At 40.9% G+C, this 20,087-nt stretch overlaps 2 protein-coding genes across 6 annotated transcripts in view; both read left to right on the forward strand.

Annotated features, from left to right (window-relative positions):
• LOC125501167 overlaps positions 1-20,087 on the forward strand; it is a 35,418-nt gene that overhangs the window by 11,938 nt on the left and 3,393 nt on the right. For 3 of the 5 annotated variants that reach the window (XM_048656353.1, XM_048656354.1, XM_048656357.1), the window contains exon 2: positions 8,937-9,231. The exons of the other annotated variants lie outside the window; for them this stretch is intronic. The gene's annotated coding sequence lies outside the window, so the exon portion shown is untranslated. The remainder of the gene's footprint in view (positions 1-8,936; positions 9,232-20,087) is intronic. 5 annotated transcript variants of the gene reach the window in all.
• LOC105683002 (cytochrome P450 9e2-like) lies at positions 13,758-18,661 on the forward strand. Its single transcript, XM_012395283.4, has one exon. It carries the CDS (start codon positions 13,838-13,840, stop codon positions 15,347-15,349), a length of 1,512 nt encoding a protein of 503 aa, XP_012250706.2. The 5' UTR covers positions 13,758-13,837; the 3' UTR covers positions 15,350-18,661.

The raw sequence follows: 20,087 nt of genomic DNA on the forward strand, positions 1-20,087 counted from the left end.
CGATTCGAGCCCATCGGCGTTTATCCGAGATATTGTTAGGGAAATAACTTGTCGAGACAAAAGAGACAGTTTTGACGAAGAAGAGGGCTGAGATATACCGGTTCTAGCTGACCTTGTATGTGAACCCGTTTGCCCTAGACTTCACAAAAGACGTACCCTTCCATCGAGGCATGAATATGCGCTCCCGACCAGACGACCGTGAATAGCCGAGGGCGTCTTTGTCGATAATAACAGAGCATAATGACGGTGCACTGCACAGAATCTCGATTGCCATTATCTCGCTGATTCTGCCCGAGTCCGGTGAAAACCAAATTCGACGATAAAATCACTCTGAGAACATGAGACGACGAGCTAGGTTATTTCATTCGTCTTTTTTCTTCTCGTTGTGACACGTTTTCATTCACAGTTGAATATCGAGGAGCTGCAGGACTTGCTTCTAAAGCTTACATTTCAAAGCGGTTCTGATGCCCTGCAGAAGATTTCGAGAGTTTATTTTACTGTTTGTTTTTTTGTTTTTTTTATGGTAGAAATGAATGGATCTTACGGACAAGGGTTTCTGTGACGCGACGTTCTGGACTTTTATAGTTTGCCTTTGCTCGGTACCCACGCGTTGCGTATAATCAACTCTATACAAGAACGACCGAAGCGTGTCTCCGTTGTTCGTAATTACCATGTAATTTATTTCTTCGTTTCTTCATATTTTCATGCACAATTAGAAGGAACGACGATTCCGTTGTCGAACTTGCTCGGCGATTGGATGGGATTTATAATTTATAATATGAATCTAATTGATCGAATTACCGCCAATACACGGGCACATGAACGTCAAAATGGCTGTAACAGAGTCGATTGCCAACAGAACGGACGTAACGGACGTGATGCGTCTGCAAACTAGATCTAGAACACCGCGCTGGCCGGTAATTTTTTTAGTGGAATGCGTATGGCGCGTCAGATTCCACCTGACGTCGCAAAAATGATATTGTGCCGCGAAAAACCACCACCTCATCATCGGGGGTTTCCGTCCGAGGGTTCTTCGAGATGGCAGGATTTGCGATCCGATCCTTACGAGTTTGTTTTTCGTTGCAATAATCCGTAAAAAATTGAACACCTATACCGCATCGTCGTAGTAATCGCTCAAGTGACGGCTGGTCGAGAAAACAAGTTACTACCGAATTCGCGCAGCGGTAATTATTATCGCCCTGCTGCTTACCGGAGCACAATTTCGAATACTCCGAGAAACACTTGTGCACGCAGACCAAAAATAATTCGACGCTTTTTCGAGGCGTCTTGTAATTTTTAAGTAAATACGCATCTCTAAAGAAGTAAAGTAGTGCTTTAAACACATGCACACAAACCTCATTCATAACTGAAGTAGTTAGACACTACGCGATATGATTCAAGTTGGCGTAAAATATCCTTAGGGGAACTCATAGCAGCGCGACGGCAGAGGTGGGGATCTGAGGCCGCTCGACCCGCATGCATCGTACGTCAATTTCACTAGGGATATTTTGCACCAACCTAAATCATATCGCATCGTGTCTAACTACTTCAATTATGAATGAGGTTTGTGTACGTCAACTTTCACGTATATTCGTTTTTCGTGCACATTGGCACTTGTTTCCGCGAGTAAGAGGCATTGAATGATAATTAAAGACGCTATCTTTAATTGAGGCCGATATGATTCGATGTTGGAAAAAAAGTCATTCACTAATTATTCGAATAATATTGGCTAAAATGTGAAACGAAGGAAGCTGTATCCTATATCTACCTAATCCTAGAATCTACCCGTATGTAGTACAGCGGAAGTTTGGGGTAATAAAAAGTAGCGCTCAAGCACTCGAGCTTCTGCGGCTAGGTATTCTCGTGGGGAAATTGGACTGGATGAAAACTTGGTATTAGTGGAGTGAAATTTATTCATAAGCTTTGATGATCCGAACACACGCTGCTCGGCGCAGTTTCTTGTGTGTATACCTTATGATCCATTGAAGCACGTGCCTCTCTATTTAAAGAGGGACATGTCGTTCAAGCAACACGGTGGGATGTACGTACACAAACCTAAATCATAACTGGAATGGTTAAACACTAAGCGATATGATTTGCGCAGAATATCCCTAGTGGAAATTTACGTACGATCGATGCGGGTCGAACCGCTCGCGATCACCACCTCTGCTGTGCACTGCTATAAATTCCCCCAAGGAATATTTTGTGCCAAGTTAAATCTCATCGCGTAGTGTCCAACTGCGCCATTTATGATTGAGCCATGTGTACATAAATACATACATGTACCGTTATCGTCAACTGATCACCAACATTCACGTGGCGCACCCTCGCGTTCAAAGTGTTAGCGTCCCTTTAAGTGACTACCGCTCAACGCCCAGGTAGGAGGAAGGATTGAGGTTTGAGATTATTTTATGGGTAATGAGAATTCCAACATTGAGGCTTGAAATTTGACTAAGTATTAGTCATCGATCTACTGCCTGGTTGCTGAGAAAAAAATTGATAAAAATTAGAAAATTTTAGATTTTTAAACGCAGGCTTTTATCGCAGAAACACGACAGTCGACGATTTGGATGTTTTGAAGATTGATCCATCGAACTTCGAACATAAAATTTTTATGCCTGTTACGCACATATAGCATTTTTATGCCTGTCATTATCGCAAGTAAGGTAAAATTCAATATTTCAAGAAATATCAACCGGAGAATTCAAGTCTGAATGACCTTTTTTTTGAAAATTAAATTTAAATTTTGAAAAAATTGCAATTGAATTACATTTTCAAAAAAAAATTTCTCCACATTTTTCCGGTAAAGTTGATTATTCTGGAGATAACAGCGAGAAAAAGAGAATTTATTGTGAAAATTAACTTTAATGACCCGTACCATATCTCATCAGTATGTTGCATTTATGCCGTCTCGGATATTTTTGAACATCGTTCAATTCTGCATAAATTTCGACCAAAACCAATATGATATATGATAATGTATCATAAAATGCCGCCGAGTAGTAAAATTTTGAAAAAAGAAACCTTTCAATTTACCTGTATTTGAGATGGAAAATCCTTCCGTCTGTAACTAGTTGAATTGCCCGCTCGCATCATGGGTCAAGTGCGCAACAAAATTTGAGAAATAAAGAAAGGACCCGGATCAAGCACTCTGGGGAAGATAACCGAAATGTCAGGACGTAATTGTGATCGTTCTCTATTTTATTAAAATCTGACATAACACGAAGCATCAAATCCAGTGCGATCCATTGAACGGCAGCTGAAATTAAAGAAACCAATATAAAAATAATCATCAGTGACTATCAGTTGTAATTAATCAAACAATATTTTATAAAATAAACAAGGACTTATAACAATTTTAAAAGAAAACTCACAACATCGCCTGTTCTGACTACGTGCATTGACACCACAGCCTCCATCTTAAAATCACTCGACGTACCTGAAAATAAAGAATCAACAAGTAAAATAAATGGAAATTCCAAATCATCACCATCGTACCTGCTGAGGATATGGTATTTCCTTCATTCATGTGAAATTGTGGTCATCACCTGCAAAGAAGAAACGAGTTAAAGGAAAAGATAAGTGAAAGTGACCCTAAAAGCTACAAGGGAAATTTTATCCTACCATTTTATACACGTGAATGTCCCCAGAGAACGATTGTGTGATAACTAGTTTATATATATACATTTACATTGACGTTTAGTCAACCTTTTATATATATACAAAGATTTATGCTTACCTACGACAATTTTATTTTATTTATTTACGAGTGAATGAGGTGTGAATGGTTAAGATTTTATCGATATTGTCAGGATCTGAGAAATTCCAATAAACTGCCTCTTCTTTATATAAAAATTTTAATTATCATTATTATATTTATTATAATTATTACTATCACCCAGTCCATTTAAATAAAACATGAAAATCATATCACACGTCTTTTTTCGGAAAGTACTTACGAATAATATTAAGGGCTGAAATTTTCAGGGAATTTCGTTTTCGATGCACTGAACAAAATTTTTTGTGGGGACTGAAAAAAAAATGGTTAAAAAACAAATCGCTGCCATTTACATGTTTACATTTATCACCATATAAGCATTTTGTCATTTTTTTGCAAATGCAGAGCATTTGTTTATAGCTAAAAATATAATTTTCAGCGAAAAAGGAGTAATCACAACTACAATATTATGATGTTTTTGGAAAAGAAATTCAAATTACACGAGTTCAAGGATCATTGTGCCGATAAATGAGAGAAAAATAATCGTACAATTGGTAGAGGTGATATATAGGTTAAAAAAAAAGAGGTTCCGTGGGACACTCGACAGTGACGAAGCTATTTATGCTTTGAATGTAAAATCCAATTGATAATTAATATAAATTAGTTTCGATGCAGCAAGTGAATCGTCGTTCAGACATATTTAGAATTACAAAATGAACAAAAAGTGAGGTTAAGTATACCACGTGGCTCTTGATACTCAAATACACGTCCTGTCTGGAAACATATCCATAAATATACTGTGTAAAACAGCATCAGGGGTCGAAATCTCATATACACACCCGCGCACATACATCATAAGAGTCTTATCCGCTCTCCACTTCCCTATCTCGCTCACTCCCATAAGAAAAACCAATGTGCGCTGCCTGGCCAATTTCGAATTCACAAAAACTTTTCCCCGTTCGAATGGGATTATGAAACATTTGAAAGACACAATCAACTGTTTTTACCCATCAATGACCGAACGTGAATCCATAAAGAGAGGCATTTTCCTCGGTTATGTGATTTTCTTCGTTCGAAAACTAACCTAAATCTAGGTAATAATAACCACTCTAGGATTTGTCGGATCGATTCATCTCGAGATTCCCATCCATTAGAAGATGGTGGACCAAAGGTAGTCGAAACTGGTACTTCCGCGTGACTGATTTTCTTGATGAATCGTCCGTTTGATAGTTTGACCTAGGAGCTCTGGTGTTTGGCCGACGTCTAGTTTCTCCCTCGATAAATATCACGTAGATATTTGCCGAGGCTTTGATGCTACGTCACACAATATGAGCGTCAGTCGGAGGGTTCCGGCTTTGAGAATCATCTCATTTCTGGCTTTGGCAGCCGATTGCAGAGATGAAGTGCTTCTATTGCTTGTACAGGATACAAACGCAATCCGCCACTGACTGCATGCACGAATGAATAGAACGTTGTTTTCTAAACAAAAACGACGACGTTCAATCTACGTCACCGGAACGTCGTTGACGATGTTGGAGAGGAATCCGGAGTCTGGTAATTAGAAGGTAATTAACTTAATTTTGAGATACCTGAAATCTTGGCGCGTTACAGTTAGAAAGCGTTTAACGCGCCGTTTAACTGGCAGGCAATTTTTTCGGCCGTAAACTGATCCCATTGAAAAGTAAAAGAGGCGGAATCCGAGAGCCGGGAATTCGAAATTAATTACCACTTTCATTGAAATCTCTTTAATTATCGGAGTGCGCTATTAAAAATACTTCGCTCACTGGCAATCGGTTCCAGAAATCTCGATGTCTGAGTTGATAAGAAAATCGCAGGACTTACTTCGCGAGGGCTGGAAACGACGTGCCAAATCTACGTCCGTTCGCCTATGCTATGCCGCTTATTATTAGAATTTATTTTCAATTCAATGGAACTTACTTTGGGTGTAACACTTATCGTGATTGATTAGGGTTTTGCATTGTCTGGAATGATTCAACCTTCCGAATTTCGAAAAACAAGTTTAATAATAATTCACTAAAATCGTGGTAATCGAAAATCTTCCCTCGCTTATTCAGGCGTGACGGCGAACGATAAGATTTGAACGCAACGTTCCCCCGAAAAATGGAATTTTGATGACAGATATCAAAGGTCAATGATGTGCTTGTTACTTACGATGTACATTTTGGAATATTAGTTTGTGTTTCCACTGCGCGGAACGGATGTGAGATTGTTATCAAGGCCAAATAGGTCCTGTTTTTTTGTTCTTAAGTAAATATGAATCTTTGGTAGATGAAAATGAGAGCGAGGATCGATTTATTTCAGAAATCTCATCTCAAATAAGACAGTCGGAAAATGATTCGGTTATGAGGCAGAAATCACCAATTTTCTATTACAAACAAACCGCGATATCGCATTTTTTTCAACGAGCTATTTCAGAGAAACTAACATCCAAAGGGTATTAAAGAAATGATTTAATGAGATGAAAACTGCACTGATGTGTCTTATTCGCAAAAAGCGTTGAGTTTTCATCTTCGATAAACGATTTTCGATTCATCTCGTACTACGCTCAACAAATGTCGATAACTTGCAAAAGTTGAGTGGAAAATTTTTTCGCTAATTTTTATTTTAGATTTCTTAGGTGTGGTCTGGATGATAACATGTTCATTGTTGGTTTTTGCGTTCAGTTGCCTACGGCTTTGAATCAGTTTGAAACTTTTCTCCGACACTTTGCAAACTCAGGCATCAGGAAACAAACGACGCGTCGTTAACGCACGACTATCGATTACGTGATATCCAGCTTAAAGGAAAACTGATGAAAGCGAAATCACTCCCACGATAATTGTATCAATTTCAAATACGTGACTGTACGCCTGAATTCCGAAATCCGCCCTTTGGATTCCAGCCTTGGAGATAAAGTCCTCGAATTCGTCGTTGGAATACGAAATTCGTTTGCCATTTGTCAGTCCGTCAATCGGGTGTCCTTGACACCGTAATTCTCCATCCTCATCCTATCTAACGTAACGATCGGTGCCAAGTTGACGCGTCTACCCACAGCAAAAAGTGAGCTGCTGACGTGAGAAAAAGGAAAAAAAAATATCGCCATGATTCGTTTCCGATATATTTATCGTGTGCGTAGATACGTAATGCTAGCAAGTTTATTTTTGTCGGAAATATCTGTCTGCGGAAATATAATTTTACGTATTTTTCCGTCGAAAATGGGAGCAGGTTTATTCTAGAAATTTTCTATAAAGCTATAATCTTCACAGTTCTCTACCAATCCGCTAGGGTATCCTTCGCGTGGTGACCGTTATGGTCGTGAAGTGGTAGCACGCGCTCGTGAATTTGGATCATCCAATTACCTTGAATTACCCACTTCGGATCACGTGGCTTTCCGGCAATCGTATCACGGGGTTATGCCATCATAGGTAGGTACGGATATAAGTCCAAGCTTTCACTGTTGTTACATTTCTAACAAGCTTTCCTTGGATTTCGACGACCTAAGCCGTTGAGCCGAATTATTTGTCCGATAATTCCAATTCAGCACTTGAAACGAAGTTTTTCGTAGGTTATTTCTTTGTCGCTATCTATATCTACTTCTGTCGCTACACAGACACGTGACAATTGATAATGAAATCAGAAAACTGCAATCCTTTAGCGTTCTGACTCAAGGTCGCATTGCCTCGCATTCGGATTCAAAAACACCCTACCTCAAATATCGTGTTTTGGAGTTTGATTTTTTGGTGAGTGTGCGCACTGGTTTCATTACCTAGCAATGAAAAAAACAATAATGACATTGAGTCACTTCGCTCCTATATATCGCACTGCCAATGGTTGGTTCTACATATATTTTCCTCGGCAGTTTGGAATCGTCTCTGTGCCCCGTGATTTTCTTACGATATTGAAGGCTAGAAACCGTTGAATTTTCACCGTCTTGACGCCGCAGTTGTCGTACCGACGTTTCTTAGAGATTTTTTGTCACACCTGCTTTGAACGTTCCATTTTCGAGCGCTAACAATAAGTGTCGTACCGTAAATGCCCGATTTATTCAACGGTAACTAACCTCTTTAGTCTACTGCACGAATGCCGTAAGTACGCTACAATTTCACAGTTTCGACTTTGTCATACTGCAGCCGTGAAGAATTGTCACGACCGGTTTCGAGCTAATAAATATTTCGTTCCTTGTTATTTGATTTGAAAAAAAAATTGGTATTACAGTACTTTTTTTGATCATGTTACCCTCAAATTGAATTTTCGAAACAGGTGTTGCAAAAAAAAAATGTACGCCACACGTGCAGTAGACGGAAAATCTGAAAATCAAGACGTCGCAACATTCACTTTAAGGTTATGTCGCGTTCGCTCGAGGACTCGTTTGTTTTTTGCCGACTCGCCTTTCGCTCGTGGCAGCATCTGCCAAACTCGTCGTCACGTGAATGCGACATAAACCTTGAGTTAATGTCGCAACGATTCGACTGTCGAATACTTCGCCACCAACTCCACTTGTAGCATCAACTACTATCACTGTAGCGGTTGAACCTAAGTTGCGTTTGTTCCTTTAGTTTTGCTGGTGATGAGTGGAAAACAATAACCTCGTCTTATTGGAAACCGCTGAATTATTGAATAACATTACTGGTGTTTTTTTATGGGGGTTGCAGGACAGTTGAAGAAATGTGTATAAAAAATAGTTAACAACTGGGTCACATGCTACACACTGACCAGTCCGCATTCGTCGAAGGACCATTGGAAGATCTAAAGTTGGTGGGCTTATGGAAATTTCGTTCGGGTATTCCGTTTGTACAAGTCAATGAACTCTTCCAAAATTTATTCCGCGTGGGTTCAATTTTTTACCCGTAAAAACCCTCAGGTCTTCGTTTATAGATTAAGTCGGCTTTCGAACTCTCGAATATTGTTGGGAAAAACTTCCCTTCTAGTCCCGTAACGCCCAAAGCGACGAGCCTTTCCGTTCCACAACAAAGGACGATGCGGCGAATCCTGGTGAACCTGAAAAACGGGATGAAGTCTTCGACAAAAAGTGGTTCCTAAGGGATCTCCGTCTTCATAGACAATCGACTTTTAAGAACCTCAACTTAGTCAGAACGAACTGCTGTTTTTCTTTTTTTCTCGATTCAAAGCAATTCTATGCCATCTCAAAAGTATCTTGATTTCAGAGGAATTTGAACGTGCCCGCAGTTTCAATGTGCTCTTCGTTTGCTTTTTTCAGTTATATGGTCAATTTTTCGGCAAAGCGAGTGGCTCATTTCGAACGACACTGTCAACTGTACGTTACGGTCGATGACCTGCATCGAATACTCCCAATTATGAATCATCTTACAGGGGGTCCGGTACGAAGTACAGCGGTCCTCGACGAAATTCGTGTGTACCCGAACATAACTCCGGCTGGACATCTCTCGACATATCCACACAGTGGACAGACTTACCCAAGGCAAACTGGACTACGGAGCCTGAAACATGTGCAGCATTTATATCCGGAGATTTGGTTAATTTGCGCACAGCTGGTACGATGATCCGATTATGCCGCTCTATTTCACTGTTTGCTTTTGCTGCTTGAAGAAAAACTCTTATCCACTACGATTCCCCGTCAAGATCGTTGTGACCGAGATAAGATTTGACACGCGTCCCGTATCACGTCACGCGCTAACGGCTATAATTACACATATGCAAACAGAAAACCCGGCAATCGATAAGGTTCGTGTAAAATAAAACTATGCATAGCTCCGTCGGTTTGATATAACTGCAATGTTGCATCTTAAATTATAACGTGCATTGACCAGCATTTCCTGTACTTTCCAGTATCAACTATCGCGACTACTAATTGGCACAAAATCCCTTATTATGAGTTCCGTAATCATAATGAGCAATAAAAGCGTATATAAATGAATAGAAACGTACAATATTTACTCTATAGAGTATACGTGAACAGTTACGCTCTGTAACTCGCTGTTATAATTTCCTATCTAAGAGCGGAAGCAAAAGGCACAAAAGTAAGCCAACGTATAACGAACGAAGAAAGTTGTTAATGATATTCAATCGGAAATCGAATCGAGTCGCGTTAGACTCTAGTGCCGTGCAGCCGACGATGTGGTATTAAGATAACAATAAAATTGTCAGGATAAATCGTCGCATCGGGATAAACATTTAAAAAAAAAAAAAGAAAAGATGACCGTCGAAAAAGGGACTTAGCCGTACCAACTTTTGAATGTAGAGATGATAATTACAGTGATTCGAGTCCGGACGTGTATGTTTTACGCAACGTTAGAGTGACGCAGGTGAGATCCGCACCTCGGAAGCTCGAAAAATTTCGCGCTGCATTGAATCTCATGGATTCTTTTCACGTGCGGCAAATCGACTCTACAATATTCCTCGTTCTTTTCACACTCTCATTCCTCCCTGAGTTTCTTCTTATCTCCTCTGACGTCGCGCCCTTGCCATTCAGTTTTCCACATGCCGTACAGTGCAGCTGTCATATACAGGGTGGGGCATTTTGAGTGACCCAATGAATTTTCCCCCAAACGAAGCTAGATATGAAAATATCTTCCAGACGCCAGTTCCATGGTTTCAAGGGGGACGCGAGGTATTGTTTTTCATTTTTCCCAGAGTCGAAATATCAAGGTCGTTTTGAGGTCAACTTTGTTTTTTCAAATGGGACGGGGTATTTTGTCGCGCGAGGACTTTTTACCTCGGAAGCGACTACCCTTCCGATTCATACGAGAAAGAATCCACCATCTTGTTCGAAAAAATCAAAGTTATCGTCCAAATGACCTTGACACTTCGACTTTGGAAAATAATGAAAAACACCATATTGCGTCCCCCTTGAATCTGTGAAACTATTGTGTAGATATTCTTCCATGTCTTGCTTCCTTTGGGAGAAAATTGTCCGGGCTACTTTGAATGGCCCACCCTGTATATTCCGACTCTGGTTCGGCGGCTACGCCGATCCTTTCATCTCATCTTTCCTTAACGTCAAAATTTTCCGATCTTTCTATACGGGGCATCGCGGGCAGAATAGTCACAGAATTGAAATTCTGTAAGAGAAGTTTGAATTTTGTCGTCGATGCCGACGATTCGAAATTTAAGTGTAGCTGCACGGGAGGCGTCAGGAATGATGAACAGAAGATTTTTACTGTGCGATCTTGGCGTCTGTCTGTCCTTCGTCTCGTCTTTTGCCGCTCACTTTTGAATTAAGATCGTCAGATTTTCAATTGCCAGATGAAAAAAGCACGTTTCAAATGCAACATGAAAAAAGTACGATATTGTAGTCTTTTGTCTATGGTCACGGAATCGTGTGGGTGAGGGAGGAAATCAGACTCGTCATTTCATTATTCCAAAGTGTATGTATTCACTTGTCTCGTCTTTGCAACAACTCGTCTTCGACTGACTCTACTCATCCATACCTTAGCCCTACGAAACACATCTACTCATACAATAAACTCACACATACACTCATACCGGGTTACATCCCCTTTCGGAATCCCACAATATAGACTCAACGAAAAATCAGCGCTGTTCAGGCTCCAACGAGATGAATTATTGCTGTCATCATTCGGTGAGTACGTCAGTTGCTGTAAACGGACATAATAAAAGTATTTTACTTTGTTGTTCAGAATAAGACAAATCTTCGGATAATTCCATTCATCAACCTATTTGAAAGTTGGTAATATTCAGGTTGATCTGAACTGTTCCCGCGAATCTGGAACGTGCGAATTTTTGAGTGGGTCTAAAAGGTGTTGTTCTTCGTCCTCAATCTGAAACGTGCTCTTTTTTGCCCGGCCTCTGAAATGCGCTTCTCTTCGCCTGGAATCTGAAACGTGCTTTTCTTTCAGAATCTGAAAGTGCTCTTTTCTTTCGAAATCTGAAACGTGCTGTTCTCGTTTAGAGCCTGAAACGTGCTTTTTTCTTCAGAATCTGAAACGTGCTCTTTTTCTTTTGCAGTCTAAAACGTGCTTTTCCCTTCGAAATTCAAAACGTGCTCTTTTTCCTTTGAAGTCTGAAACGTGCGCATTCATAGCGCGAAATTCGACTGCGCTTTCTTTCACTCCGTAACAATGTGCTCTTTTTGCGCGCATTTTGAAACGTTCATTTTTCCTTCCAAACTTGAGCGAGCTGCTTTTTACTTGGAATCCAAAACGTGCTCTCTTTAGATGACAATTTCGCCGCGCTCTCCTCATATCGAAAGTTGAAATAATGAGACAAACCGATCCAAGCCCCGTCAAAGTTTGAGGAACATTGAGCAGCTCCCCCATAGTGAAAATATTAAATAATCAGACCACACCGAGAACCCCCTTTGGCCTGCAGAGTAACAACGAGCGATTTAAATTGTAGATGTAGAGCACGTGACTGGCAAAAGACTGTTTACAAGAAGCGCCACGAACTGGTAGTACATATGAGAGAGACAGTCTCAGTGATCCGAGGATCTGAGACCTCCAAGTGCGGAAGGGATGGATTGTAAGAATAAATGCTGCGAGAGGAACAAAGGCAGCGCGAGAATTCAGAGTGCACGCCACGAATTAGTGGAACAGAGATATCGAATCAAAAGTGGGACTTCGAACCGCCGCAAATGGTGTGCTCAATGTTATAAGGTCGTATGCGCCATTTTTTTTCCATAGTTGTAAACGCTTCAAAAACTCGTAAAACACGAAAATACATCGATGTCACGAAATTTTGAGAAAAAGAATTCCGAGATCACGATGTAAGATCGTATGTGCCAACACACCATCAGAGTACGCAATTTTTCAAGATAAGGCCCGAGATGAAAGGGCGTAACTGCCATTACTTACATTCCATCATTCGCTAATCAAATTTTCACTTTCAATATTTTTCAATATATTATCACATATTGAGCATGTTCACACAAAAAAAGTGTACGCCCTTCTTCCTCTACACGAGGTATAAAGTCGCATATTGTCGCCTACGACCGTATAACATTAGACACGCGATGTACACGAACCTCATTCATAACTGAAGTAGTTAGACAGAACGCGAGGAGAAATAGGTTGGTACTAATCGAAATTTTTAGCAGACCTGGTCGACGGGTGTTTTCTTTTTGGGTCAACATTTTTTAGCAGTCTCGAAAAAATATGAACGAGGTGTCATCCGATTCGGAACAACACGTAGATGATTTTTGAAAAAAATCAAGGTCCGCTTACGAACATTGCAAAAGTTATAAACAATTGAGTCCAAAAAAGAACGAGGATTTGGTTTTTTGCAAATATCTCAAAAACTGATTGAGATTTTTGAAATTTTCAAAAGGATTCAAAAAGAGGAAGAAATTTCCTAAAAAAAAGTCTGGACTCCCGGAACTGTAGGACTATTATTTATAGTTTTTCCTGGGGCTGAAAACGTGTTGTCTGGCTCGACCCGCCCGACCCGCATTCATCGTACGTAAAGTCCACTAGGGATATTTTGCGCCAACCCAAATCATATCGCCTAGTGTCTAACTACTTCAGTTATGAATGAGGCTCGTGTACTTGGCCGTGATCAAGTGAGGGAGCACACGAACGCGGCGCTACCACAGTGCCCATTATCCCATTATCAGTCGAAGCACTCAATTATCTCGGATGATCGAGCGATATCAGCATCAGGTGCGTCTACGCCATGCTCCCGATTTTATCTGCGAGTCTAGATTCGTCGCGTCATGGAAGATAGCTGTGAAATCTACTTCGGATATTTTCGACGAATTACGGAACTGTCAGGGTCAAACGGCCGCACGCTGGATTCACTTTAACTGCACAGAAGAGAAATAATATTGCGTACAAAGCAATCGTGCGCAATTACGAACCGTAGCTTCAGCTTGGGAGTGGACGGATATCTTTTTTTTAGTGTCCGTGATAAATTGAAAATGATAAACTACCGCATAACTATATTAATTATAACAACAACAGCAGCCTACGTACGACTGAACTTGTGAGCGATGATCGATAATCACGGCCTGTCATACGCTAACGTCGCACAAGACTCGGCTAATCAAACGATGGAAAACAAACAACAAAAAAAATTCATTCCACCTGGGAATAATCTTACGTCTGCCAGATTTTCGTTAGTGCTCCGCCGGAGCTTGGAGAGACGAGACATTGAAATCCTTGCGCGAAATAGATCGGTCCTACGATGACGGATACCTGGACGATTCTCTTGACCCTGTTGATCGGAGTTCTGATCATCTGGCACTACACTTGTAGGAATTTGAATTATTTCAAAGATCGGGGAATTCCGCACGTTTCGCCACTTCCTCTCTTCGGAAACATGGCTCGAATAGTATTCAGGTACAAGTCATTCAGGGAAGGGATTCATGAAATCTATAACTTCAACCAGGACGCGAAGTATATCGGATTCTTCGACTTCGGAAGCCCCGTGGTGATCATGAGAGACCTCGAACTAATTAAAACCGTCACTTCGAAGTCATTCGACAACTTTCCCGACCACAAAATGCTCGCCGACGAAGTTCCGGATGAAATATTCACGAAGAATCTGTTCGCGTTGAAAGGACAACAGTGGAAGGACATGCGGACTCTCCTCAGTCCCAGTTTCACTTCGAGCAAGATGAAAACCCTTTTCAAGCTCATAAAGGAGAGTACGTCGAATTTGATCGATAATTTGAAGGCCAGAAGTTCGGAATCGACCGAGTTCGCGATGCGGGATGTTTTGACGAGGCACACGAACGACGTGATCATGACATCGGCCTTTGGACTAAGCGTCGATTCGCTGAAGGACAAAAACAACGACTTCTTCACCACTGGCCAAGAGGCCACAAACTTTAGTGGCGCGAGATCGGTGAAGTTTTTTCTCCTACGGATATTCCCCACGCTCTCCAGACTCATGAACGTCAGACTGTGGAGTGACAAGACTGTCAAATTTTACAAAGACATCGTGAAGACGACGATCGCGGTCAGGGACGCCAAGGGGATCGTCCGTCCCGATATGCTCCAGTTGATGATGCAGGCGAGAGATGGAAGTAAAACGGTGAAGCTCACCAACGACGACATGACCGCCCACGCGTTCATATTTTATTTCGGTGGGTTCGACACCACTTCCCTTCTGATGTGCTTCGCAGTCCATGAAGTCGCCGTCAATCCGGAAGTCCACGAAAAACTCCAGGCAGAGGTCGACGAGGTTTTGGAGAAATGTGGGGGTGACGTGACCTACGAAGCTCTTCACGCCATGTCGTACCTCGACAATGTCGTCAATGAGACCTTGAGACTTCACGCACCGGCCCCGATGGTCGACAGACTCTGTTCGCAGCCCTTTGAACTGCCGCCCGCTCAGCCGGGACTGAAACCGTTCCTGGTCGAACCTGGAATGATCCTTTGGCTGCCGATCGACGCCATCCAAAGGGATCCCAAGTACTGGGAAGACCCGGAGAAATTCGATCCGGACAGATTCGGGGAGAAACGAAAATCGAATTTCGATCCCGCGACCTTCATACCGTTCGGCATCGGACCGAGAGCGTGTATCGGGAATAGATTCGCACTAATGGAAACTAAACTTGCCATATTCGAACTACTCGCCAATTTCAATATCACCGCGTGCAGCAAAACCATCGACCCGATACGACTGAGCAGAGCAAGTTTCGTTGCCTACATCGAAGGTGGTGCTTGGCTTAATCTTGAGCCCAGAAATTAGCAGAAGCTCGAATGAACTTGGACTATTTTTCCGTGAACGTGGTTGGAACACTTTCTACCCAAATTTTTCTGTCAATCACCAATTGTCAGCCTCAAATTGTCTTCACAGTATAAGTCTGTGGAAATTCGTAGCTGCGAAATTAGTCTGTACTGTACGAGAAAGGAAGGTCAAAATAGTTGACTGTCTCAAAAAATCTTATCGTCCAGCGCGTCAAATTCTTAAAGACCAAACAAACTCTCCACACAAATCACAAAGTCAACAGAAACCAAAGAATAAGGATCCGCAGTACTTTATGATTCAGCGTTCCCTGGACGACTGAAAATTTTTCAGACAGTAAAAAATTCCCAGATCACGATCAGTCTGGAAAAGTAGTATCATAATTCTTGCGGATCCTGCATATGTCGTTTCAGCAAATTTGAAAATTACATAGTTTTTTATAGGCATAATATGTTCCCGGCGACTCGACATCCTCCTTTAGTTTATTAATTTTGGAACCTCAAACTTTTACCACGTGTTCAATCTACACCTAGTTTGGAACATCTTCAGTTTTCGTTTGCCGTTAACTCCCGTTATCGTCGTGAAGTATTCGTCGGCCTTTCACTCGTTATCTCTTCTCTTGACCTCTACTCAGCAGATTTCGAGTATTTCAAGGACGTTTTTTCGATAACTCTGGACATTGATTGTTCGCTTCGCCGCCACGCAGATCTCCTTGTGTAAACAACACATCGTTTTCAATCAACATCATCATCGGACAATCATCAATCATCGGACATGTGAATACATAATTAAATAGAAAATTTATGTCGACGGCTTACCGATAGCTGCATATATCGGATCTTATTCATTCGCAATTAAATCGTCAGTCATCAGTTTTCCGAAGGGTGCGCCGACGTTCCGTTTTATACCTGTCACAATTCGAATCGATGTTAGTTTTTTTTAAGAATTCGGGTGATCTGAAATGAGCGAAAAGAAGACACAGTAACAGGTGCTCGAAATTGGTATGATTCCTTAGATTAAAAAATTTTATCAATCGGAGCGAAAGTCCTGATTTCTGATCGCCCGAAAAATATGGCGTGTAATAACGTTTGAAATTCTCGCGACACCCGGCATGTACCTATATTACGTCGTTCCTCCAGAGCTTCGATCACTCCCGTGGGTTCGCCTGCGGGTTTTTCGTTTTCAGATTATCCAGATAAATACATTGTTCTTCGCTCCACGATCCGGGGCCATCGAAAATCCTTTTCTATCGGCCGGAGTTATAAGTGATATCGGGGAAACCCCGTTGGGAGCGATTCATCCAAGATGAGGAATAGCCAAGTCGTGCGAAAAACCTGTATATGGTGCAGAAGCTTTGGCGAACTTGCTGGACTGCAAATCCCGGTGGATTCGTATTCGTATATTTTTACCCCACACCCGGACGCGCCCACGGATCTCTTCCACGTATACGCCAAGAGCTGCAGCGGGCCAACAGGATTCGCTACCATAGATAATATATTGAACTCGATCGGACAAGTCGCGGAAAGTCAGAGTCGTAAGGTGATAAGTCGCAAAATGAGAGCGCCATCTGCGTTTCGTGGTAAAACAAATAGTTCATCGAAATCGCATGAGCGTTCTATAGATCCGATCTTCAAATTCATTCTCACAGACTAGGCGGTGACGCGAACAAATATAACACGCTAGGACGCGGATAAGCTGGTTTCATCACTGGGATGATTTCAGTGCATATTGATATTACGATAGTCTGTTCGCACTCGCATATATAAATCTGGAGTACAACATCTCCTGTAGGGAGAATTATTCTTGTTCGGTTGAATACAATCTCGGTACAGTTCGTAATGTCACGATTTTGAGAAAAAGTAGTGTTTCATGTTCGCCAAAACAAACTACCGTTAAAAAAAACTGACCATATTTTTCATTCCTGTTGGGACTCGAGAGTAGGATTCTGTTCATTATGTGCAGGTTTTTGAAAATGACCTCTTTCTATGAAAAGTGGGCAATATTGCATCAGGAGCACGGAATGTTTTTCAAAATTTTCAAACTGTCACGTTGAAAAGATTTCGGATTGAAAAAGAGAAGCTAAAATAAAAAAAAAAAATCAAAAATCAAAAACCAAAGATGTAGAAAAGAAAAATTGGTGACGAGCAGTACTAAGTTTTCATATACTGCCAGAAATTTAAAAAATATAGTGGAATTTGCCCTAAATTAAAGTTTCAGGTCAAATAATTTTGGAAGTATCAACTTATTTAAAAAATGTTAAAAGACATTTTTTGTAGATCGTCCAATTTCCTAAAAAAGTATGTACGCGTCCTTTAGATTCAGTTATTGGTGTATGAGTTACAAAATTCTTAGAGAAAAAAAAAAATTCCTATGATGTTGACGTGGGAAATAGAAATCCGCGATAAGTGGACACTCAATATTAATATTAAGAGCCCTGTTTTCAACAGGCATCTTTTCTAATCCCCCAGAAAGTATTTCAGAGGTAAAATTGAAAAAAAAAATTGTCGATTTTTTTGAACCGGTCTCATTTCTGCCACACCTAAGAACGGAGTTAGTTAACGATCGTTATTGACCCTTCATGAAATACAAATTACTTTCTAATGATGCTTTCGTTCCGATTAACCTCGCTGAATGAAGCTGCATTGCTGATGATTTGTCCGATTCGGCCGTCGTTTTCAGACGAGTCAGAATCAACCTCACCGGGTGTACATGCATGCATGTGGATGTAAGCTGATCCCCGAAGAAAAACTGCGCCTGCGGCCGCCGCTGTTTGCACCCTTCGCATGCAAGAAAACAACCCGATTTCTTCCCTCCGGCTGCTACCATCGGCCCAGATCTGTCTCCGGTGAACGATGAAAGCTCGATACATACGCCGGGGCTCACTCCAGCTGAATTTCGCATCGTAAATAATCGAAACTATACAAAAATTGTATACCTATGTAGGCAAAGCTACGTAAGCCGATCTCCGGCATACTTCCGTCAAACTTCTCCCTGCGGTGAAATTGGAATTTTTCATCCTTCAGGAAATTACTAGCTCCCCTCTCGAGTTTTTCCGATGTTACGCCCCATGTATTCTGTGTCTACCCATAAGAATGTGGAATTTCATTTTTCAATTCACTTAATCAATTAGTATTGTCTTCGGTATTTCAATATTTGAAGCTGTTCTGCTGCCTTCGTGATTTCGAAGAAACTCCAAAATTATTCCATGCGGGATTTTTCAAATACGTAATTCCATATTTGTTGGATCGAATCAGATTTATTCAAACATATATGTATATGGGGAATTCCAAGTTAATGAAAATAATCTAATACAGTTACCCTCATCGATTTTTTTCGGCGATTTTTCATACGATAGCTCTTGATTCAAAACTCGTCTCCGATTTTTTTCAAATTCTTTTGTTCAGCCGTTTTTGAGTTAAGAATTTTCGTCAACTAAAAACAGCGTAGTAATCGATTCATTGTGAAAAATTCTTAAAAATACTATAGCCAAGACCGAACATTTTGTGCTTCTAAAAAAAAGTGGACGGACATTTTTCATTTGTTTGAAAATGAATAAATGTACATACATATCATGTCTCATCTCATTCTAATCACCATGGATTGTCCCGCTTATTTTCGCGGTACAAGTGCATCTTGAACCTCCAACTCACGATTTTGAACGGATTTCAAAATGTTCAGAATGATAATTGTATTTTTCCGCAGCATCGATGTGCTCGAAAATAACCGGAAGTCGTGTGTACCGCGTTGGAAATTCAAAGACCTTGGGATAACCTTCAAATTCTCTTAGCTCAATAAAGAAATTGCGAAAATTAGTCCCTTCTTTGATAAATTAAGGTACGTCCTATGTGCAATGCGCTCGATCAATTTCAAAATGCACGTATACGGGCCATTCCACGTGAACCGGATCAGTCACCTCTCAGATATTTTTTTAATTTGGCATGTCGATTGTCCATGGGGAGTTAGATTTTTGTGCCAAAGGATTTTTGAATTAGTGCAAATTTCGATTTATTATGAACAATCGAAAAATTGAGAGGCGGTTTCTTTAAAAAATTATAACTTCGTCAAAAATGATGTTAGATTCAATTTTTTTTTTAAATTTACGCGGATGTGGCTATAGATTTATGAAAAAAATAAATGGTGCCGAAAAAGTTTATTTATCATTTGTTTATTTGACAATGAATTTTTAAATGATTTTTAAAACACTGATGGATAGCACCGAAAAATTTAAAAAAAATTCTGACGTATACTTTGAACTATACTACAGCCTGTGAATTAATTTCAGAGATGCGTTCGGCTTTGTTTTCGAGTAAAAAATCATCGAAGTTGGCGGCGCGCATGAATTCGAGCTCGTCGACGCCTATGCGCGTGATGACGCGCGTCGAGCGACAGAGACCCTATCTACTCTCTACGGACGCTACTTGGTGTACGCTCGACCGCGGTATTCGCGAGTCATTTTCGCGATGATAGACACCGTTTAAAAATCTGGAAAAAATTCCATAGCTTCCCCATAACCCGGCAATGCCATAGAGTGAGTTCCAGAGATGTGTTATTTCTCGTTTTCGAGATATAGGGACGCATTGGGACTCCGCGCTCGCTACTTGGACATATTAAGACACAATAATATCTCGAAAACGAGAAATAACACATCTCTGGAACTTACTCTATGGCTTTGCCGTGTTATGGGAAAGCTATGGAATTTTTTTCAGATTTTTCAACGGTGTCTATCATCGCGAAAATGACT

The sequence above is a fragment of the Athalia rosae genome, chromosome 5, assembly GCF_917208135.1.
Source record: "Athalia rosae chromosome 5, iyAthRosa1.1, whole genome shotgun sequence".
Taxonomy (NCBI): domain Eukaryota; kingdom Metazoa; phylum Arthropoda; class Insecta; order Hymenoptera; family Athaliidae; genus Athalia; species Athalia rosae.